Raw genomic sequence first — 25,462 nt, 5'->3', positions numbered from 1 at the left:
GATGCCTTTTCATCTTTTATGATTTTTTCCGTGGCCATCCATAAGTCAATAAAGTATCCATCCAGTACAGATGGGATAAAACAGTCTATAGACATTTCTCTTATTTCATATATCTTAAAAAGAATGAACAACTTACTTAAATAATTGTGCTAATCCAAATGAATTGCCATTTGGGAAGCAGTGCAGCACAATGGGAAGTGTGCTGGATTTGACCATAGTGTCTGGGCTCAAATCCCAGCTCTACCACTTACTACCTGGAGAAACCTAGGCCAATCATTGTTGCCCCCCTGAACTTCAGTTTCTTCATCTATAAAATGTGGTGGTTGAACTATATGCCCTAAAAATCCCTTCCAGTTTTAAAGCTATGATACTGTGATCATTCAACTCACTGTTGAATGTTTCAGTTTGATTTGTGGTTTTTTGTGGGGGTAAGGGAGTTTGGACAAGGTGTACTTTTATTCCTCTGTAGAAACCCCTTCAATTCATGAAGAACAGCAACTTCTCCTAAAACTTATGCTCTTAGACATTTGTCTAGAGATACAAAAAAGAGTAAATGATTTGTCCACGGTCACATAGCTATTGTGTGAGACAGAGCTTACTTGAGTCCAGTTTTTCTTTTTCTTTTTTTTTTTTTGGTTAGGCAATGGGGTTCAGTGACTTGCCCAGGGTCACACAGCTAGTAAGTGTGATGTGTCTGAGGCCGGATTTGAACTCAGGTCCTCCTGAATCCAGGGCCGGTGCTCTATCCACTGCACCACCTAGCTGCCCCCAAGTCCAGGTTTTCTTGACTCCAAGGCAGGTCCTCTATCTACTATGGCATGATGTTTCTCACATAATATCTCACAAAGATATTACTACTCCTTTCTTGATATAATAAGAAATGTTAATGCTATTATGAATTTTAAATTTATTATTAATGGTATTATTAATGTAACAAATTATTATTATTATTAATGGTAACAGATCTGCCCATATCTGTACTACATCACACTTTACATCTGTTCCTACTCAATGCCATTACCTTCTCTTGACAATACTGTTTTTATCTACTGGCATATTTATTTGTTAATGAAAATTTCCTTTTGCTCAAACACGTCTGATTGTTTTATTTACAATGTTAGCTTTCTAGCCTATGTCCAAGAAGATGTTGGATCAACATGTTTAGTCAAGCTAGATATGTAAATCACTTCACAGAACTGCAAATCAATAAATGTCCTGAGATCCTTCCCACTCAGTTTTATCAGCAGTCAAGATAATTGTCAAAGATCCAGCAAAGCTTATACAACAAATTTAAAAGGAAAAGATGTAGTAGATAGAATTTAGAACAGCTTCAGAAAAATCTTGATTATCAAGAGGACATCTGCCTTTCTTTACCAAGGAAAGTTGCAAACCTCCACTGAATTTTTATTCAGCTAAAAGTAGATGTCTGTTGCCTGGGATCACAGAAAGGAGTTTAGAAGTCATCTAGCTGAACTCCTTCATTTTACAGATGATGAAACTGAGGTCCACAAACATGAAGTGACATTCCTATGCCACATGAGTGGTAAGGGGCAAATCCAGAACTTTAATTCAGATCCTTTGACTTCAAATCCAGATCTGTGTCGACTGTGATTCCCTTAATGGAAGGGGCTTCTACATGCATTGAAGGATTTTCCCTTATTCCCAAAGGTTCTTTTGGGCTCTGACTTGAGTTCTAGATGACTGTATTTTTGTCTAGGCACTTTTAGTAATAGTTTTAGTTGACTACTCAGTAGTTTAAAATGTGGTTAAAGATAATGGTCACTTTTGGGAGGCATCCACATCACTGTTTTTCATAGATTTTTATCACTTATAAATGAAATAAACTCACTGGATACAAAGAGAGCATTTAATCATAAGAAAACACTTTTTTGTTTCAGTCTTCAGAATCTCCCAAAGCTCTTAAATTTAGCTTAAGATTATACAGCGGTTTACAATGAACTTGATAATCTTTATGTCACTTGGTCATCACATCAACCCAGAGAGGTATGGAGCACAGTATGCAGAGTATCATTGCCATTGTACACAAAAAGTCAGGTTCATAGAGATCAGAGAAACATGTCAGAATCAAGACTCAAGAGCAGGTGTTCTGATTTCAAACCTGTCTTCCTTTCTACTGCATCAGGCTACCTCGAGACTTCTCCACCCACCCATTCCTGTTTTGGGAAGAAAACACCAGTACCCACAAATAATTGTGCCTCGTATCTGGATGATACCGAACTACAATATATCCAACCCAATCCAAAACAGAAAGCATTTATTAAGTGCCTACTATGTGAAAGGCACATGTTCCACACCGGGGACACAAAGACACAATGAAAAACAGACCCTGTCTTCAGGTAGCTTATATATTATTGGGGGAGAGGGAGCAACATGTACACAGGCAAGTATATTGTAACAGTTAGATGGCACAGTGGATAGAGAGCTAAACCTGGAGTCAAGAAAATCTGAGTTCCAATTCAGTCTCAGACTCTTATTAGCTATATGATCCTGGGCAAGTTGCTTAACCTTTATTTGCCTCAATTTCTTCACTTGTAGAATGAGGATATAGTACTGCCTCCTAGGGTTGTTGTGAGGATCCAATTAGTAACAATTTTAAAGTGCTTGACACAGAACTTGGCAGCCATAGCAAGCGCTATATAAATGTTGGTAGTGATGATGATGATGATGATGATGATGATGATGATGATGATGATGATGATGATGATAGTAAGTACTAACAGATGGGTGAAGGAATTAAGGAAATCCTTCTTGGAAGAAGTGTGTGGTGGGTGAACTGAGTCTTAAAGGAAACTGAATTCTAAGGGGTACAGTTGAAGAAGCTTCCTCTTATCCTGGCATGAAAACAACAGGCAAAAGCTGGATATGGAATGTTCAAGGAGTAGCAAGTTGACCACTTTGCCTGGAACATAGAGTTTATAAAGGGGTATACCATGAAATACAACTGGAAAGCAAGACTGGAAGCCAACATGACTCAGTCATATCAAGTTTTAGCCATATGTTTGTATGTATGTGCATGTGTGCGTATGTGTGTACACATGCACACACAGCCAACTTGTTATATATATGAAATCCTAGGGATAACATTCAAGTCACTTCAGCAAGCATTTATTAAGCACTTTCTGTGTGAAATGTAAGCTCCTTGAAGTCAGACATGGTTCTATTTGTCTTTTTATCACCATTGAATCACTACTATGTGCCTAGCAAAGCAGCTGGCATACAGCAAACTCTTAATAAATGCTTTTTGATCAATTGATTGCCAACACTGGGCTAGGTACTGGGAATATAATGACCAAAGGAAAAAGAGCCCGTCAAGGAGCATGCCTGTCCTCCAGCAATATTTCAACTCCCAGGGGACAAAGACACATCATATATATGTGTGTACACATATATCTTTATGTATGTGTACACACATGTGTATATGTACATATGTATACACATACATACATACATACATACATACATACATACATACATACATACATACAGAGTATCATTGCCATTGAACATAAAAAGTCAGGTTCATAGAGGTCAGAGAAACAAGTGTCGGAGTCAGGACTCAAGAGCAGGTGTTCTGATTTCAAACCTATCTTCCTTTCTACTGCATCAGGCTACCTCTTTTCCACATCCTCACTCCTGTTTTAGGAAGAAAACCCCAGTTCTCACATATAAGTGTGCTTCATATCTGGATGACATGAAACCACAACATAACCAACCCAGTCCAAAACAGAAAGCATTTATTAAGTGCCTATATATGTATATAAATGAAATGTTATACATATATGTAATGTGTTTATACATACATGTGTATATATGCATGCAATATATTATGTTACATTACATTAATTACATTACATTATATTATATTATATTATATTATATTATATTACATTATATTATATTATATCATATCATATCATATCATATTATACATATTGGAAGATGCTTAATAAATGCCTCCTGGATTGATTGGATGTTACTCCTATATAATACATATAATACATGTGTATGTGTGTATATTCCTATATCATATATATATATATATATAATGTATACATACCTAATGTGTGTGCATGTGTATGAATGTATGTATAAACATATATACACACACATATACATACATACAGAGAGGAAGAGAGAGAGTGTGTACATTATGTAGGGACATCCAAGTTAATCCAGCATTTATTAAGCACCTACCGTGTGGAATGTAAGTTCCTCAAAGGCTCCTGTGTATACACATATACGTATATATGTGTATGTATACATATGTCTACATGCATGTGTGTCTACATGCACATATAGATCTCAGAGACAGAGTTAAGGCCCATGGTGCTGTGGGCTAAGGTAACTTGTGGTAACTGCATAGAGCTATATGGAAACTCCGGATCAAGCTCAATCCACTGACTCTTCTGTGTACCAAGAGATGTGAGGCCTCTGCTTGCCTCGATTATACGATTGTCTGGGTGGAACTCGCCTCTCCTCACCGGAAAATGCCTTTTACCTCAACTCTTCCATCCAGCCCTTCCCTCACCTCCTTCTGGAGCGGGACTAGCAGCCAGACCTTCCATAGCCCACTCCGCCAGCCTGAGCCGCGCGCCAGGTCATCTATCCGCTCCCCCACTCCCCACCTTCCACCCCACCCCCCATCCCCACTCCCCGCCTCGCGCAGGCTGGCCTTTTGCAGTGGAAGGGCTCGCGCGCGCGCGCGCAAGCTCTAGGGTGCAGCGCCCTCCTGAAGCTGGCCCTGAACGCCCCGGGGAATCCAGGATCAGCGCGCGCGCGCGCGCTCTCTCTCAGCCTCTGCGCACGTTCCTGAAGCCTGGGGGCGCGCGCTCGCCGGCAGCTCCTGTTCTGCACCTCTCGGCCGCGGTGGCGGCAGCTGCGGCGGCAGCTGGGGTGGGCACTCACGTCAGGGGAGGGGAGGGGAGGCTGGGGTCCGGCCCCCAGAGGAGGAGGGCTTGCTTGGAGAGAGCGAAATGAAGGAGCCAAGAGGAAAGCGAGAAAGAGTTCGCTGGAAAAGGAGAGAGTTGTAGCGGCTGCTGAGCGGACGGGCGAGACTTTTCTCCTCCTCCTCCTCCTTCTCCTCTTTTTCTTCCTCCTCCCTCTCCTCCTCCTCCACCTTTGCCTCCTTCTTACTTGGCTGTTCCCACTCCCTGGCGGGGACTGGGCTGCCTACTGCCTTTGCCTTCAGCACTGGGCTGGGGGACAGCTCCTCGCCTCCTGCAGCACTGCGAAGGTGCAGCCTGAGCCGAGCTGAGCCAAGCCTAACCGACGCGAGAGCGCTGAGCTGAGCTAGGCTTTGCTGAGCCGAGGGAAGCGCAAGCAGGCAGACGGGAGGGCACCTGAACTGAGCGTCCGCCCGCCGCCCCAAGACCCCCGAGAACCCCCCTTACCCTCAGCTGCTCACGTTGTGCTAGCCTTCAGAGGAGAAAACAATTTGCCCACCTCAGGGGACCGGAAAAAGCCCAAGCAGAATGTACCAGGGACACATGCAGGTAAGAAGATAAGATGCTTTTGGACTGATTTCAGGGAAAGATTATTGAGCCACCAAGTTCCAGGGCAACTCAACAAGTGAAAGAATTGGTGCAGAAATGTTCACAAGGGAGTGCAGAGGCTATAGGGGAAACTAGACTGGTCTTTTACTGGGGCAGAGGGGGAGAAATCCTGGGAACTTCAAGCTAGTGAACTTTGCATTCTGCCCGCCTATTCAAAGAGGCTCCGAAGGGAATCCAAGCAGGGCAGATATATCTGTAATGTCAATGTTTTCGGTTTCCACGTTTGTTGCAATCTGATGGAGGCGTCTCCGCATGTATGTCAACTGAAGGGCAAACAATAATAGGCAAGACAAGGCATGGTCTTTGCACGTCTGTAAAGGGTTCGTGGCATTTGGAATAACTTGCTGTTCTATTATTTTTTAATGTTGTTTTTAAAGTAGGCTGTGCTATTTTCCCCACCCCCATTCCCCTTCAGATCCTGGGACGTTTTTGTGCCCAGTAGGCACATAATGACTTTGGAGCCTGAATCTCCAACACATGTCCAAGTGACTTGAACATTTTCAGGGGAAAGAGCTTCTTTGTGTCGTCCTTGATCTCCACCTCTCCTTGATGCAAACGCTCTCGGTATTTTGAACAAGATTACTTTCACCTTGACTCGCATTCTCATTCGCAAGTTCCCTCCCCTTTAAAAACCACAGGTATACATTTGAGAAAAGGAAACACTAAATCAGTTCCTGAAATATGAGCTGAGGCTGAGCTCTCCTGGCTTTCCATTTCTCAAACGGTCAGAGACTTTTTCTACCTTGTAGTGCCTCTACACTGGTATATTGCATGAGAGAAAGAGTACTGAGGCTGTCGGTCCTTTTAGTTTGAAGGACTGCAGATGAGTAAAGATGTTGTGTCTGTTTACAACAACTGTACTATTTCAGGCTTCATGGGGAAGTTGTTTTGGACTAGAGCCTCACTTAGATGTCAAGCCCAGCCTTAGGTCTTCCTAATAAGTTTAGTAAGAAACCTGAATCAGCACAAGCAGGATCAAGAGCATTTCCCATATTAATGACCTCATTCTGTTTTGGTAATTATTAATGAAATGATATCACATTTGTTGGAGGGAGGGACAAAAACACACAAGTCAAAAGGGATAGAAATCAATTTCTAGGAGCTGCCTTCTCAGCCCATGGCTGGTGATTTGTTTGCATATTATTTATAGATTATAGACTAATTGGTGTGGGCATTCATAGTAAAGAACTGGAAATGTATTGGCTTAGTATATTGTCCAGAAATACTATATTTTATGCTTTCTTCTCACCCTTGAATGTCTTTCTGAAATCTATGATTGGTGTTTTGTCCCCCAGAAAACTCAAAAAGGAGAAAACAGGTGGGCTTGGTTAAATAGAGTAGGCTTTCTAAAAGATTGTCTGTGCACAGACATACAAAATCAGAATCGGGTATTTGGGACAAATTTTTCAAAATCTGAATTTTCTTAACTTTACCAGAGAAAAATTGTTCAGAGTATCTTTGCTTGTTAGGATGATGGATACCTGCAACATGAAGTAGAGATTGAAGATGGTTCAGGTCAAAATACGTCTACTTCTTCTTCCATTTTCTGGCCATTATTGGGCAAAGGGTTTTTATGAAGACCTGAATCTCCCAGATGCTTGCCCTCATTTTCTGCTTCACTTTGCAAGGACAGTTAGACTTAGCCTAAAACTCAGGATCTGCACAAAACTTAATGGTTTTTGCTTGTGCAGTGCTAAAACAGCAAATAGGATGCTTTGCTGCAAAGAAAGACTTACAAATCTCTGCTGCCAAGCTTAACTTGAAAATGTTACTAAATAAAGATCATGACCAATATGGTAGCCCCAAATCTAGAAAATAAAGCCTTTTTTCACTCTTCTCCCACCCCACCTCCTATGGACTGTTGACCACTGGTAGTACACTAACCATCTCCAAATCCTCAAGAATTATGTTCATGAATTATTTAATTATGAGATCTCAAATTGGGACAGCTCTCATCCCCTAAAAATAACATGTCAACTTGGTCCATAATATATTTGTTAATTAATTGAATTTATTATTTTTAAAACACTCTGTGATCTTCTCTGAAAGACAAATCTTTAGGCTACAATCAAAGTCTTCACTCTACTGGTATTGTTCTGAACTCAGTTAAAAGCTTTTCTTTTTCAGAGACCACATTTTCTTCTTGAGTGTACCTGTCTTTAATCATGGGATGGGGCAGTGAACAGAAGAGAGGAAACACAGCCAAAACATAGCCAAATGTTTTGATTAAAATTTTGGATCCTATCTGCTAAAGTGATCTTGGGATGGGGAAATTCACAGACATTTCTGCCAAGTCTTAGGCAGGCTTGATATACTTGTAATGCTTGGCCAGTTGCTCCCCAAAGGAATGGAACGGAAAATGTTACCAGTCATCAGGAAGCTGTACTGTGCGGCTAATATTTTCATTTAGGGTCTCAGATGAGCGAGCGAAACTGATGCTTTCTAAAAAGCCTAGGGAATTGAAACAGATTTGGGGAGAAAATGTTTCTATATGAACCTAGGCACAAAGCAGAGTTCATGAAGTCTTAAGGACCATTGCAACAAGAAACCTACCCTCCTGCAGTGTTCATATTTGAAGATTTACCAGTTTGGCAAGTATAGAAGAGCTATGAATTCACATACAGGGACTCAGTCTAGACAGCCGCAGCACCTAACTCATCAACTTTTTATATTTTCGTACATAACCTCATTCTACTCTTAGCTTCCCATAAAGGTTTCATAGATCCATACTGGGGTAACTTTGGCAAACAGAAAGAGATTAATCTACAGTCCAAAGTACCATAAATCAGACATACCTTGGGGGCCTAACCCTACAGTCCTTGTGCACAGCATAATCCCATTGCCTTCACTAATTAGCCTCAGTGGGAATTTTATTTACTCAGCAATTTAGCCAAAGGTTGCTTCTTTGGGGTAAGTTTCAGATTTTTTTTCCCACTTTAACCCCAATAGCTTTTTGTTAGGTTGACTATTATTTAGTGCTAGTTGTGAGGAAATTTTTCCAATCCTAATAAATGGCATTTTCATATAATAGCCATTCCTGTCAATACCAGTGTCTATTCACATATGTGAGTTGCAACTGTTAATGAAAGCCCTAGAGTTGTACCTCCAATTACTTCCTTTTGAAAAACTGCTTCTGAGCTATTATAAATAGAGAACAACATAGTTATCTGGGTAAGGAGGTAAGATCAGGATTTTTCTTTTAGTGAAAAAGAAGAAAAGGAGTCACTATGAAGATTTGGTTATATTGATTAAAGTTTGGTTGGTACTTCCGGGGACAATAGCTGTCAATCCCTTTGTCTTTAGAGCTGTTTGTTTTCATTTGAACATTCAAAATTCAATTCTTAGGCTTCTCAAAGACAAAGGGCTTAGGAAGTACCTTCTACCTTTGCTCTCAATGGGGAAACAACTTGAAATACCTTGAATAGCTGAGAAACATGGATTTTAAGCTAGAAGAAATCTAAGAGATTTTAGGATGGGAAAACTGGGAGCAAGCAAGATTGGTTAAATGACCTACCCAAAGTCTTACATAGAGTAAGTAGCAAAACAAGGATTTGAACTTATGTCACCTCTAACTCAAAATCCACAGTTCTTTCCATTGTACTGTGTTTTCTCAGAATGTTCTAGTAGACAGAGAAATAGAGTTTAAGCCAGGAACATATGGGTTCAAGTCTTGTCTCTGGTACATATTGTCTTTTTTTTTTTTTGCTTTTCTTGGTGAAGAAATTGGGGTTAAGTAACTTGCCCAGAGTCACACAGCTAGTAGGTGTTATGTGCCTGAGGCTGAAATTTGACATATTGTCTTTACAACCAAGGGCAAATCTCTTTCAAAGCTCCAGGTAAATCTCCAAGACTCTAAGTTACAAGTGAATCGCTTATCTGATTTAGTGTTAAGAATTTCCACATCAGAGGCTCCCCACACCCTTGAAATCTTGAATTATATAAAATACTCCAAGAATAACACATTGTGAACAACCTTGAAGGTGGCCATTTCATTTGGGTTTCATTTGTATGTCTCCATGTGAGACTTCCTGTTTATTTTTCTGTTAAGATCTTCAAAAAGGAAAATAGTTTATGAAATAAGCTTGATACATCCTCACTGAAGACAGAAGATACCATGCTGCTCACAGTGTTTCTTGTTTCTGACTGGGAGCCTGTTTTCAAAATTTTGTATCACAAACACACACACACACACATACACACACACACACACGCAATGTATTTTCTTAGTTTCTCAGCATTTGAATTATAGCCTAAGCACAAACATACAGTATTAGGGAAATCCTGGACACCTAATACAGAAAGAAGAGAACCTTCTTTAAATTTAATCTGAGGACATACATCCACCTCCTCCGGAGATTGGTAGTCATTTCAGTTTAAAGCAATTCAAGCCAACAACATATATCAAGCTCCTGCTGTGTACCTGACTTTGTGCTAGGTGTTATATAAAGACAGAAACAAAACTGTTTGATTTCGTGGTGCTTACATTCTATTGAGGGTGATTGGGGATGAAATGAACAGACACAAGGCAGCATAAGATATACACATATTAAATACAAAATAATTTTGAGTAGAGGGAAGCAAACAACTGCCATGAACCATGCACAAATTATGTTGAAATAGCCGAATGCAGTCCACAGGAGGGCCTGTATATTATCTTCTTCAAATTCAGTTCAGCACTGTATTATCCTAATCTGGCCCAGCAAGAGACAAAGTTATAAATAGGCAAAGTTTTTTTTTTCTCTGACATCCTGCCTTCTCCTCCATTTCTATATTCCTTATCCTTGCTTCTCTATTACTATCTATAGTCTCTAAACTTCAGTTCATCGTGTAGGTCTTATTTGAAACTAAAGATGCAAGATCTAATATCTACAGATTTTCTAAGCAGCCAGTAGAGGTTGCCATGTAATTCCGGGTTTGTTTGTTTGTTTGTTTGTTTGTTACTCTTGTTAGAGTTAATCAATTGTGCTTTTGTTCTTGTTGTTGTTTATTTCTGTGTCATTTCAGTCTGGTCAGACTCTCCATGATCCCATCTGGGATTTTCTTGGCAAAGGTACAGGAGCGGTTTGCCATTTCTTTCTCCAGTTTATTTTACAGATGAGGAAACTGAGGCAAATCTGTTTAAGTGACTTACCCAGGTTCAGACAGCTAGTAAGTGTCTGAGTACAGATTTGAACTCAGGTCCTTGAAATTTCAGGGCCAGTGCTTTATCCACTGCTCCACCTAGCTTCTCTTGTTGGTTATGCTCCTGGTTTGGGGGGGGGGGTTGCAGGTTTGTTTCTTCCTAAAAGATTATTAGCAATTTTTCAAAGCCCTACTTTGATTTCCCCCTCTGCTCCATTCCATTCTTTCTCTCTTTGATGCCCCATAACTATTTTTCTGTCCAATTGCTGATTATTTTACTCTAAGCCTGATAACTAAGTGCAGCAGGGCATTGTGAATAGTGAATCAGCCTTGGAGTGAGAAAGACCTGGGGTCGAGTTCTGAATCTGACTTGTGACCCTGGACAAGTCTTGGTCTTAATTTCTTGGTATTTTTGGTAACTCTTTAAGACTACAAATCGCAGCAAAGGTAACAATCTGCATTGGTGGAGTTAAGTTTCCTGCCCAGTGAGTTCTCAATACCAATCAAATTACAGATCTGATCCAAAATGACTCGTAACTAATACAGAACCATTTGCATTTCCATAAGTGACTTTTGGCTGAAAAATATTCAATATGTAGTAGACTGAAATTAAATTGGTGAATTGAGAGGTGATAGGACTGCTTTTTTTTTTTTATCAGGCGCCCATTTCTGTCCTTTCCTCCTATAACATCATGTGGCTGGCTGTCGCAACACGCAAGACCAGCCTTGATCATTGTAAGAAATGACTAAATATAGTTAATTATCTCTAATATAAAAATCTTAACAAGCTGGGGCTTATCTCAACCAGGTAACTAGGACAGTGAGGGGAGTTGGCATCATACTAAGTGAAGAACACTTAAAGAAATTCATGTTTAGTCCAGAGAAAAAAACAATTTAGAGGGGAACCTACCTTCAGATATTTTAAAGGTTGTCATAAGGAAGAGGGAGGAGACATTCTTTTATAGGTCAATGGGGCAGCAGTAGGACCAGTGGTTACAAACAGGGAGGCAAGTTTCAGAGGAACAAATGGAAAAACTTCCTAAATAATTAGAGCAATCCAAAAGTGCAGTGGGCTGCCTGATTAAATAATAGCTTCCCGGTAACATAAGTCTCCAGGCAGAGTCCAGATGAACTCTTGGGGAAGTGGAGGGGAATCTTTGGCTACATATGGGTTGGACTAGATGACTTGTCAAGATAAGAGTACAAAATGCTCACTTGCCTCCTGAATCATCCATGAAATACTAAATTATGTTCTGTATCATTTCAATGTGCAGTAGGTATTTGAATCTCCTAATTCTTTGAAGTAAAGGTAACATGGCATAATGAGCTTCTGAGTCAGAAGACCTGAGTTTACGATCTGCCTCTGACATATACTATTTATATGAAATTTCTTAAGTCCCTAACCCTCTCAGTGCCACCTCTCTGCACCGCCCCCCCAGACAGCTCTCAAAGATGGTAAGTTAAAGAGGAGTTGTTTGTCTGCATTGGTAGAGGGAACTTCATATACCAGCAAAATCACAGGTCTGGTTAAAAAAAACTTTGAAAATCAGTAATCCTTTGATACATATATGGTATATTTGTTGTATTAGCTGTAATATTTGATTAGCCAGAATATTCTCCTTCTACAACCCCAGGGGTTAAGAGTTTAATTTTGATATTTATTGAACATTTCTAGATACATAAAAATAATAATTATATATACACATATTTACATGAGTGCTACTGACAGCTTATAGACCATATTTATTTCATGGCTTGCAGTTTACAAAAATGCCTTAGACGCATGGTCTTTGCAAGAAGGTAGAATTAGCCTTTGGTCCATATTCATGATTGCTAATATGTCTCCATAGTGCAAAAACATGTAAAGAGTTAAAATGTAGTCCTCAGGGATGTTTTGCCTATTCAATGCCAGAAAATGGAATAAAGGAGAAAAACATGCACTAAAAGGCATTTTAATAAAATAAGATAAAAATATACATTTAAACAAACAAATCAATTTAATAAAATAAAAGGGCATTTTAATAAAATTAAGAAAAACTGTATATCTGGGAGCAGCAATCCTGAAGAACCACATAGGAAGAAATATCAAGATTTTGGACAGTCCAGAGTACCTACAAGTGAGAACAATTTCAAATATATTCATGAAGAAAAATAAAAATGAGAATAAAATTTTTGTGAAACATTCCTCATATTTTTATAACTCAAAATTTGAAAAGGATTTCCTTCTTTTCAAATGGCTATTTCAGCATGACACAATGAAAGGAACATTAACCTTACCCTCAAAGGACCTGAGTTCAAGTGGAACAGAACTTCAGTTACCATCTAGTTCAGGGGTCCTTAACCTTTTCTTTGTCCTGGAGCCCTTTGGCATTCTGGTGAATCCTGTGTATCACTTCTCAGATAAATTTATAAAATGAAATATATAGAAATACAAAGGAAACTGATCATAATGAAAAGTTATCAAGGTATTACAAATATAACAAGTTCACAACTCCAGGTTAAGAACCCCTAATCCTGTCTAAGCCAAATCCCCAAAACTAATCCTCTTTACAGCATCACCAATGAGTGGCCATCCAACCTTCGATGAGGGAACATCTGCTACCTCCTAAAGCAGTCTCTTCCACTTTTTGGACAGTTCTAATTGAAATGAATTATTTTCATCCACTAAACCTGTTCCCATGCAGAATGGAAACGCATTGTTTCTACCTTCAGGAGCCGAATAGAGTTAGTCTAATCCTTCTTCCATGGGACAACTTTTGAAATGCTCAATTATAGCCCTTTCAGTCTCCCTTCCTGCACCCTACCCTTCTCTTCTCCAGGCTTAATGTCCCCAGTTTCTTGATGTGAGCTTCATATATCATGGTCTTGAGGCCACCCCCTTCTGAGAGATACCAATCAACTGGAGGCTTGAATTTTCTCCTGCCCTTTTAGAGCAGAGGATGCTTTCATGATTCCATAGAAACACACATGCATTCTCGTGAAGAATGGAAACAGGAAAAAACTGTTGACATACAAGGAGTCAAGTTTTAAAAGTCTTACTGCCAGGACAGGGCTGTTTTATAGCATCCTATTCAAATTACATTTTAAATGACAGTCTGCATTATAAACCACCCTTTATAATGACAATTAACTCTGAAGAGTAGCCTAATATATCTTCTAACCCTATTGAAATTCCATTAGATCAAGCTATCAATGACTGTCTTTAGCAAGAGGAAATGAATGGCCACAGGATTAGTAGTCTTAGACTTAGAAAGAATCTTAAGAAATCAACTAATCCAACTCCTTCATTATACAAGTTAGGAAACTGAGGTTCAGGGAGGACAATTAAGTTGCCAAAAATGCAATAAGTAGCAGAGCAGGGATTTGAACCCAGGTCCCTCTAATGCAGAAGCAGGGCTTATTGTTTTTTTTTTAATATTTATTTTTACTTGTATTTATAATTTATCCTTTCCACTGCTCCCTACCACACCTCAGGAAAAAAAATAAGAAAATCATATCCCTCATTTTAAACATTCAGCAGAACAAATTGCCACCCTGGCCATACCTGGAAATGTCTCTGCATTTTCAGTTCACTAGCTCATTGGCAGAAGGTGAGTGGTATGTTTCATCTTCAGTCTTCTGAATTCATGGTTAGTCATTTAATTAATCAAAGTTCTAAAGTCTTTCAAAGTTGATTTTTTCTATAAGGTTGTTAACATTGTATAAATTGTTCAAGTTCTGCTCAGTTCTCTGCATCAGCACAGAGGGAGAGGTCTTAAAGGCTTGTAAACTTTTTTATGTCATAGATGCCTTTGGTGATACTTATGGACCCCCTTCTCAGAATAATGTATTTAAATGCATAAAAATAAGATATACATTATATGTAAATAAATAGATGAACATAAATACATAAATAAATACATTCCTCATTACAAAGGAAACTAATTATATTGAGATACAGCGATCAAAATATTTTTAAAACAAATTCATGGATTCCAGGTTAAGAACCCAGCAGTGCTTTTTAATAAATCAATTAATAAACAAACATTATAAGCACTTACTTCATGCCAGGTGCTATGATAAATCCCTGTCCTCAAGATGCTTACATTTTAATAAGAGAGATAACATGAACTTCTATAAATAAATAAATAAATATATATATATATATATATATATATATATATATATATATATATATATAATGTATACAAAATCAAAACATGCTAATTAAGGAAGGAGGTGCATTATTAACAGCTGGGGAAAGCAGGAATGGCTTCTCTCCTTCCTTGCCTTTCTCTCCACCAGCCCCCTCCCTTTCCACTTCTGAGAATAACTGGTGAGGAATTTCACAAAGATAAAAATGATCATAATGAGCTTGTTTCCATAGAAAGAGGCTGATTACTGTGCCATCCCATTCAAGGGAAATCTCCCCAAGCCCTGCCAGCAGTTCAGAAGTGCAAAGAACTTGAGCCAGGCGTGGGAGTTTGCAGTACAGGTGTTCCAGAGACAGGAGAGCTCCCTAAAGGATTTCCCCTAGTTCAGAAAGGCCTGGGAAACAACCCAGCAGGGGGGATGGGATGAGCAACTTGATTTTTTTTTCAAAAAGGGCACCAGCTGGTGGGTTGTGAATCACACAGGGTGCTGAGAGTATGATGCTTCCTCAGATACCAGAAATCTACCTAGAGAGCTATAGCTCTCCCTCCCTCTTCTCAAGGTTAAGCCATGGCTCATTAAACTATTTGAATCTTTGCTACCTGCAATGGTTGACGTTAGTTTATGAAGTCAGTATGACAGCAAAATTCGCCTGGGCATGAAAAGGGAAAAAGATCATGGGATTAAGTACTGAGAGTTGGGAGGGACCTCAAAGAACATCTAGTCCAACTTTCTCAATTTTCATATGAAGAAACTGAGGCCCAGAGAGATTAAATATTTGGTCCCACACAGATGCCAAAACATAGATCTAGAGCTAGAAGGACCTCCTCATCTGACAGATGAGGTCCACTGAGGTTAAGTGACTGTCCCTGGTCAAACAGGTAGTGACCATCAGAGCTGGGTTTCAAACCCAGGACCTCAGACTCCAAATTCAGTCTTCTTTCCACTATTCTAGGATTAACAAAAACAAACAAAACAAAAAACAAAAACATGTTATTGAAGAACATTTTATTTTCTGAGAAGTAACACTTTATTCAGTACTATAATACAACATGCTTCTTGTTGTCAAGTCAAGGCAAAACAACAAGCATTTACTGAGCTCCTACTATGTGCCGTGTTAGGTGCTAGGAATACAAAGGCAGAAACAGTTCCTGCCTTCAAGTAGCTCACAGTCTAATGGGGGAGACAATAGGCAAACAACTGTGTCTAAGCAAGATATGTATAAGATAAAATGGAGATAATCTTGGAAGGAAGGCACTAAAAATGAAGGAGTAATAGGAAAGACATTTCACGAAAGGAATGAGACTTAGAGAAAGCTAGAGAAGTGAGAAGTGAAGAGAGAAAATTCCAGGCATGGAGAACAGCCAGTGAAAATGAATGGAGTCAGGAGATGGAGTATTTATTGTGTGAGGGAACAGCTAGGAGGCCTGAGCCATAAAAATGTGGAGTTTCTGGTGGTGAGTAAGTAGATCTGGAAAAAAAAAAAAAGGATTCTCTCTCTTTTCTTTGGCTCAGATGCTATTAAGAGAGCCTGCACTAGTTTCCTTTTGAATCCTCCACTGATACTGGATATTAGGACACAATTCACTAATACATAAGCCAGTAACTACCGTTCCCCCCTCCCAAAAAAGATAAACTCCTACAAAAATTCCCTCACAGAAATGAGCTTTTGAAAACTTTTGATCTTACTGAGTAGAGCTTTATAATTTGTTTGTTTATTTTAATGATTGATTCCCTCATTTTGTGACCCAGCATGCTAGGCTTTATATTCTGCTTCATTATAATTAAGATATATCAGGGGCTATGGCTAATGAGTTCTGAAAGTTGATCTTTCTAAAGATTGTTCTAAAAAACAGCCATCACCTCTGAAATTTATTTCCCTTTGTCACTCCCAGGAGTCTGAGTTTTCAACAAATGCATTTCACTGACCTAGGGTTTGAAGGAACCCCAAAGATTACTTTGGCCATTCTCATTCTCAGTTCAGAGATTCCTTCTCTAAAATCCCGGAGAGATAGCCGGCCAGCCCTGGCTTTGCCACTTCCAGGGATCCTGGGAGTGAGAGACCCAAGCTGGGAAGCAGCTTGAACTTGAAGATTCATGATGTTGAGCTGAAACCTTCTGTGTCACTTCTATCCATTGAGCCAAGTTTAAAGCAATCTGCTCTCTGGAACTAGTTTATTCCCTCTCATGAGTGACTGTCCTTCAGAACAGTACAGAAGAGGAATGAAGGAAGCAAACATATACCCTATTCAGTGTCTCTTCTCAAGCTTAACACTCAATTCAACAAAGTTGTTAAGCCCCTAATATAGACAGTGAATAGCCCTAGCTCCTGCCGCCCCTCCTCCCCTGCTCTCTCTTCACCTTTATGGATTAATTCAGCCTCATTATGCTCCTCTGGACCATAAGATCAGAGATTTAAGGCTGTAGTGCAATCAGAAACCATTGAGCCCAACTTCCTCATTTTCCATGTAAGAAAACTGAGGCTCAGAGAACCTAAGTGATACAATTGCCTAGGAGCTAGTAAGTGCCTTAGGTCCTCCAAGTGAAGAGCTCTCTCTCCACTACACACATTGCTTCTCCCTACTAATCTACTTGATCAAATTTCCCTCTTAAAGTCTGAGGTCCAGAATTCCTGTGCTGTACTTCAGAGTATCACCCACCTTGATGTGAAGACACCCTGCTTCCATTAATGCAAGCTAAGGAAGAATTAAGAGGCATCATGACATAGAGGCTAGAAAGCTAGAGCCAGGAAGATCTGGGTTCGAGGCTTATATTTATTTTTTTTGTTAGGCAGTGGGGTTAAGTGACTTACCCAGATCACACAGCTAGTAAGTGTTATGTGTCTGAGGACAGATTTGAACTCAGGTCCTCCTGAATCCAGAGCCGGTACTCTTTGAGGTTTATTTTTATTGCACACTGGCTACATGACCCTGAGCAAGTCAGAACTTGCCAATTGCACAGGCAGCTCTTTAGTGCTAGAAATTGCAGAGGAGACAGCAACCTACATTTGTGGAGGGAGTTTCCTTACCCAGAAAGGAGTTCCCTGTATCAGTGAAGTTACAAGTCCATTCCCTATCCTGACCCTGTCCCCTGAGGAAGAATGTTTGATTTGTAAGTCGGTTATTTTTTTAAGTATCCTGAATGTCCTGTGCAGTTTTGATTTTGCTGTCCCTGGCACTTTGGTTCTACCAGAATGGTTTGGATTTCCAGAGTGATTCTAGGGATCTTCTACTTCCCCAGCATTTCTATGCTATCTGTTTTTGCAGAATGTTCAATAAATATTTGAATGTTAATTCTGTTTCAGGATCACAAAATATCAGAGATGGAAGGGACCTTTGAAATAATACAAACCAACCTCTTCATTCAATTTGATTTAGTTCAATAAGCATTTATTAGACACCTACTAGATGCCAGATATTGTGCCAGCTGGTGGGGATACAAAAACCAAAATCAAACAGTCCCTGTCTTCAAGGTGCTTTCACATTCTACTGGAGTTTTTCTGTAAGAGGGAATTGGAGATCCAAGACCTTAAGTGACTTGTTCAAGTTCACACAGTTATTTTTATATAGTGTACACATGTTTATACACAATTTACATGATATATATATATATATACATATGTATATACACACATGTATAGAGAGAGAGAAAGACAGAGACACAGAGAGAGTGTGTGTTATATAAGGTCATAATTATGATCAGGGTCACTAGTAAAACCTAAATGGCTTTCTTTCCTCTGAAGTTTTTTTTTTTTAAATGGCTACAACAATAACAACAACTATAATTTCTATGGAGCTTTAGGGTTTGCAAAACACTTTACAAATATTGTCTCATTTGAGACAACAATCCTGGGAGGTAGGTGCTTATCCCCATTTTGCAGATGAGAAAGCTGAGGTTAAGTAACTTTCCCAGAGTTACACAGCTAATAAGTATCAGATACAGGATTTGAACTCAGGTCTTTCCAACTCCAAGTCCAGTGCTATATTTACTGTGCCACTTAGATTGCTTGCTATATTGGTTAATCCTTGCTATATTGTTTAAATCTCTAAAGTTCCATTTTTTTTCTTTTCCTGTACAAAAATTCTAGTTAAAAAATTGGGCTTCACAATCAATTGCTTAGATGTTTGCAGGTAGAAAGCTATTTGTTATGAAGATAAAATATCTGATTAGTTTATAGATTTCCATTTTCATTGGGGCATTAGGGGTAATGGAGGGCAGACAGCGAAATGAGTGAAAAGAAGGCTACCCTCAGGGTGGGGAGAGGCTTGCTGTGAATTCCATCTCTGACACTTGCTAGCACTAAGTAATTGGTAAGTAATTTCATCCCTCTGAGCCTGTTTCCTTAGCAGCATAAGAGGGCTGAATCAATCTACAGGCTGTACCTCACAGGGTAGTTACAAAGAAATGCTAGGAGATGGCATTCATACAGGGTGTCCCAAAAGTCTTACAGCAGTTTTAAGCTATTAAAGCTAAAAAAAATGCTGCAAGACTTTTGGGACACCCTCACTATTACTATGAATCTGCAAAGCAATTTAACAGAAATTATCTCATTTGCTCCTACGAGGCAGATACTATTATTAGCACCAGGCAAAGAAGATGCCTCTCCTAGGATAAGCTCCCAGGCAAAGAAGATATCCCTCCTAGGATAAGCTGATCACTCGAAATCTCACCCCCATGCTGCTAACTCTGCCTTCAAAAGTCACACTCCTTCGAACCTTCCACAGCCTCCTCTCCCCTCTGACGGGAGAGCTGGAGGGTGGAGCTCTCAACTCTTCCCTAAGTTTTCCTTTTTAGAGAGCTGGGATCAGAACTTGCCAGGTAACTCCCTACTTTCCATCAGGAACTCTTCTTGGTTTCAACTCCAGGAGACAAGGTGCCTCCCAGTGTCCCCTCCTTTCCCTCTTCTCCAGTTTCCTTTTCTGTATTGTCTCCCCCATTAGATTAGAAGCTCTTAGAGGGCAGGGGCTATCTTTCCTTTTTATTTGTATCTCCAGCACCTAACACAGTGCCCAACATACAGTAGGCATTTAATAAATGTTTTGAATTGAATCAAATTGAATTCTAAATGATGATGCTGAGCCTCAGAGAGGTGAGATGACTTAGCCAGAGTTATACAGCACATTACTATGGTGGGATTTGAATCTAGTCTTCCTGGACTCCAAACCTATCACTTGGGTTTCTCTACCACCAGGCAGCCACTCTACTGAGATTTCTGTAAGGTGCTTTGCAAACTTTAAAGTAGTTTATAGACACATTACTATTTAGGACAATGCTAATTCATAATGGTAACGATTTCGAAGTTATAAGGAACACTTTCCTTACTATGTGTAATGAAAAAAGCATGACACTAAGAGTTAGGAGACTTAGATTCTAGTTCTGTTGCCATCATTCATTTTGTTTCACTTTGGCCAAGTCATTAAACATCTCTAGGCTATGGGATGATGCCTCCACCTGCTTCTTTGAAGAGGAAAAGGACTAAAGGTGTGGAAGGGTGCATTTAATATCAGATTTTTTTTACATGTTAGATAATTTTGCTTCACATTTTGTCTCCTTTTTATTATTTTAAGGGATAGTTTTCTGAAAAGGGAGGGGAAGGCTACATTAGGAAAAACCACATAAAACTACAAGATGTCAATAAAGTTATTTTTAAAAAGATACAGTACTCTGGCCCTTTAGTTTCATCATTTGTATAATGAATGTCCTTTAAGGTCCCCTCTATCTCAAAATAAAAACATGAATAAGAAATACATCATTGCTGCAACCTGTTTAAAGATGGCTCCTAGGGTCCATTCAAGGGCAGCTTGAAATCACCTGCTATTGCATAATTCACTCATGAGAAAAGAGAATATCAGAGCTGGAGTATAAATAGCTTGAGCAGCTAGGTGGTGCAGTGGATAGAGTGCCGAGCTTAGAATCAGGAAGATTGATCATCATCAGTTCAAATCTGGCCTCAGACACACACTAGTTGTGTGACCCTGGGAAAGTCACTTGGCCCTGTTTACTTCAATTTCCTCATCTGTAAAATGAGCTGGGGAAGGAAATGGCAAATCACTGCAGTCTCTTTGCCAAGAAAACCCCAAATAGGGTCACAAAAAATTGGTCATGACTAAAACAACTGAACAACAACAAAAATACCTAGCTTGTTAGCCACTAGGTCCAGCATTATGTCTACCACACCACCTAGCTGCACCTATATCATCTTCCATGGAATTAGAGAATTTGCAAGAAAAGAAGAGAAAGATAACCAATATCCCCATCTTAATTTATAATAGCTTTAGTTATAATAGAAGTCATTGCTAATGTTATGCCCTACCTTGTATAAACCCTGATGGGAATCCTTCTTGAACTCTTCAAAAGATTTATACTTTCATTAGTGTGGATGAAATAGACCATAGAACACAGAGTTATGAGCTGAGTGGCACAGTGGACAAAATGTTAAACTTGGAAACAGAAATACTTGAGTTCAAATCATGCTTCCAACTTCTGCTAGAGTCACCTTGAACAAGTCATTTAACTTCTATCTGCCTTGATTTCTTCATGTGTAAAATGGATATAATAATAATAATAATAATAATAATACCTACATCACAGGACTGTTGTGAAAATTAAAGGAGATAATATATGTAAAGGGCTTTGCTACCCTGCTAAATAAATGTTAGTTGCTATTATCTTTATTCCCACTATTATCTCTAACATCATAAACCATCAGCCCTCCTCACCTGAGCAGATGGATTCCTGAGATGCTATAGCTAAAAAAAACTCATCGCCTTTCAAATAATTGTAGATTTAATTCTGGAAGGGACCTTGGAGATCATCCAATGCATCTCCTTAATTATATATAGGAGTAATATGAGACCCAGAAAGCTTAAGTAATTTGTCCAAGGTCACTAGATAACAAATTGCAAGTCATAATTCACAGAATCTCAGAGTTTGATGGCCACCTACTACAAACCAAAACCCACAAAGCAAGCCTCTAAAAACATCAAACATTGTTTAAGTTCTTACAATGTGCCAAGCACTGTCCTAGGTACTTTACAAATATTGTATCATTTGATCCTCACAATAACCTAGGGAGGTAGGTGCTTTTATTATTCCCATTTTACAGATGAGGAAACTGAGGTAGCCAGCAGTTAAATGATTTGGCCAGGGTCACACAGCTTCCAAGCATCATAGTTTAAGTCCAGGGCACTATCCATTGCACCACCTATTTGCTTTCTATAACACACCCAACATGTCATCATCCAATCTCTACTTGAAGTCTTCTTTTGAATATCTGGATCCTCTGATTCCAAAGCTGACGATAATTCTACTACACCACCCTGTCCATATGTGTGTATGTGTGTATGCATATGCATATGATACACATGTATATATGCATATACTCTGAAGTTATATGTCATATAAACTGTCTGGGCTTCATATATACAATGCATGCATGTTTATTTGCATATATAAATAAGATATGTGTATATATCTATATAGCATGTCTGTATACATGCATTATATGTGTGTATGTTGTTTCCTTCGATAGAAAAGAAGCTTCGTGAATTCAGAGGCTGCTTCATTTTCATGCTTGTATTTCCAAGCATTTAGCACAATGCCTGGTGTGTATTAGATGATTAACAGGTGCTTGTTATTGATTGATTTCTTTGATAAACCCCTTCACTTTTAGCCACCCTAGTCCTCAGATAATAGTCTATTGCCAGGGCTCTTGCAGAGTTTGTGCTCTACTGGTCTAGTTTTAAGAAACTCAGGGTCATCTCAATCAATTAACAAGTATTTATCAAGAACCCACTCTGTTCTAAACACTGTGAGAGGCCCTGGGAATCCAGGCTCAAAAAATTAAAGACTATCAGGGTAAACATAACGGGTGAAATAAGTTCATAAAAGTTTATATTCAGCATAAATATGAAATATATAGACAAATTATATTATGTTATATCATATCATATCATGTCATATTACATACATACATTACATTACATTACATTATATTATATTATATTATATTATATTATATTATATATTATATTATTTATAATTATTATTGTATTGTATTATATTATATTATATTATATTATATTATATTATATATTATATTATATTATATTATATTATATTATATTATATTATATTATATTATATTATATTATATATATTATATTATATTATATATTAATTTATACACATATACAAGGTAGTTAGAAATGGAGACCATTAGTAGATGGAGGATTGGAAAAGACTTCATGCAGAAAATGGTGCCTGAGTTTCACCTGAAAGTAAGATGGAGGTAAGAGGAGAGGCATATGGGTATAACCAATAACTGGTTGAAAAACATGGAGATAAGAGATGGTATATCTTAAGGGGGGAACAAGGGAGCAGGTCAGTTTAGCTGGCTTGAAGAGTGAAAGAAGAAGAGTAATATCCAATGAGGTTGGAAAGAAAGGGTAGAGCCAGGTTGCATCAGAATTCACAAGGTAAATAATGAAGTTTCTATTTGCATCATAGAGGCAATAGGAGACCATTGGAGTTCATTGAGTAGGGAAGTCACAGGTGGTCATATATGTACTTAAAGAAAATTACTTTGACAGCAGCATGTAGGATGGACTGAAAGGGGGAGAGACTTGAGGCAGGGACACTGATTAGGAGGCTGTTGTAATAATTTAGGTAAGAAGTGATAAGGGAGTAGCTATGGGAGTAGAGAGAAGGGGTCAGATGCAAGAGATGTTTTGAAGGTAGAAACAGTAAAATTAGGCAATTGATTGGATATGTGGGATAAGGGAGAGGGAGGAGTCCAGGATAACTCAAGACTATGAACCTGAGACACTGGAAGGATGGTGGTGCCTTTGAAGTAAGAAAGTTTGAAAGGGATAATTGGTTAAGGCAGAGGTTCTTAACCCAGGGTCTGTAGCCTGAGTTTTTTTTAAATATTCTGATAGGTATATTTCAATATCTTTGGATTTTTTCTGTAATCATAGGTGTTCTATTTTATGCAATTAAAAGGGTCTGTAGGCTTTGTTGGACTGCTGAAGGAGATTATGAAATAAAAAAAGTTGAGAACTCCTGGTTGAGACAGAAAGATAATGAGCTCAGTTTTAGAGTCGTTGAGTTTAAGACGTCTTGAAAACATCTAGTTACAGATCCGAATGGTAGTTGTTGATATGGGATTGAAGATGTGGGAAAGACTAAGACTAGGTATTTGCACCAATGAGGTAACTGAATAGAGATAATAGTTAAACCCATGAGAGCTGATGAGGTTACCAAGAAAGAGAAATCAAATGGAGGAGAAGAGGGCCCATGACAGGGAGCTGGAGAATGTCTCATTAGGGGGCATGATGTGGATGATGAGCCAGCAAAGAAGAGTGAAAAAGAACAAATAGGTGGACGGTGAACCACTAGAGAGCAGTACCATGAAAATCCAGAAGGGGAAGAGTGTCTAGAAGAAGAAGGTGTTTATCGGTGTCAAATGATGCAGAGAGGCCAAGAAGAATGCAGATTGAGGGGGAAAAACATTCCATTTGGCAATTAAGAAATCATTGTTAACTTTGGAGAGAGCAGTTTCAGTTGAATTGATGGACTTAGAAGCCATATTGCAAAGACCATAACAAGACACCTGAGTAAAAAGTTTATCATGTAAAAAGAAGTAAGAAAAAACACTTGAGACAAGATTATTTTCATTTGGTTCCATTCAATTCAACTGGCAAGCATGTATTAAGCACTTATTGTGTTCATAGGATAATAGATCCAAAGCTGGCAGTAATTCCAAGGGCCACTTAGTCCAATATATTCATTTTATAGAAAGAAAGAAAGAAAGAAAGAAAGAAAGAAAGAAAGAAAGATGAAATCCACCATGTTAAGTGACCTGCTCAAATTCACACAGGTGGAAAGAGCCAGAGATGAGATCTGAACTCAAATCTTTTGACTAGTGAGCCAGTGCTCTTTTTCCAATACTCTGCTTTCTCCACATGCCAGCAGGCACTCTGCTCTGTGCTGGGGCTACAAAGACAAAAATGAAATTGGTTTCTTGCCCTCAAGGCACTTAGATTCTCCTGGTGAGAACAACGTGTCCACGAATGAGGTAATACACAATAGAGTGGAAGTAATTTGGTTCAAACTACAGACACATCTTAATTGTGCAGAGTATCATAAGATCACAGTCACATTTTCAAATTGATTCCTTTCTCTCTAGAATATGGTTCAGAACCTTCAAATTAGCCACCTGAAGTCTTGGAAAAGTTGGTCCCCACTTCTGATAAGACATGTTAAGTGGCATATTTCATGTGATATGTATGTAGTCTATTCTCAGTTATAATGCTGGCAGTGGGACTTTCTAGTACTAAGAATCTTCTTTTAAAAATATTCATTACACTACTGTCTTTCCTTAGCATGCAATTGAAAAGTTCTTCCTAGTAGTTATCAGAACATGACCCCCAATGGTCTGGTCCCAGTTCCCTTGTGATACAGGAGCAAATGCACATCCAGGGAAGTTTTTACACAGCTGAAAAAGAATTAATTACAGGGAAGCCTTATAATTAGATTGCCACTGTAATTAACCAGCCTTCCACTGTCAAAGCATTCTACAGCATTTAGTGGCTTGAGCCTCTTACAGCCTGAGGCCAATCTGTGGCTACAGCTCT

General features: G+C 38.9%; 1 protein-coding gene across 3 annotated transcripts in view; it reads left to right on the top strand.

The window, feature by feature from the left end:
* Positions 1-4,953: 4,953 nt before the first annotated feature.
* Positions 4,954-25,462, top strand: part of PEX5L (peroxisomal biogenesis factor 5 like) — a 281,181-nt gene continuing 260,672 nt past the window's right edge. For all 3 annotated transcript variants that reach the window (XM_020980804.2, XM_020980800.2, XM_078147268.1), the window contains exon 1: positions 4,954-5,513. In XM_020980804.2, coding sequence (XP_020836463.1) covers positions 5,493-5,513 — 21 coding nt within the window. In that variant the 5' untranslated portion in view covers positions 4,954-5,492. The remainder of the gene's footprint in view (positions 5,514-25,462) is intronic.

This window comes from Phascolarctos cinereus, unplaced genomic scaffold (genome assembly GCF_003287225.1).
Source record: "Phascolarctos cinereus isolate Bilbo 61053 unplaced genomic scaffold, phaCin_HiC Scaffold_7;HRSCAF=346, whole genome shotgun sequence".
Taxonomy (NCBI): Eukaryota; Metazoa; Chordata; class Mammalia; order Diprotodontia; family Phascolarctidae; genus Phascolarctos; species Phascolarctos cinereus.
This window is presented reverse-complemented; position numbering and strand designations above follow the sequence as displayed.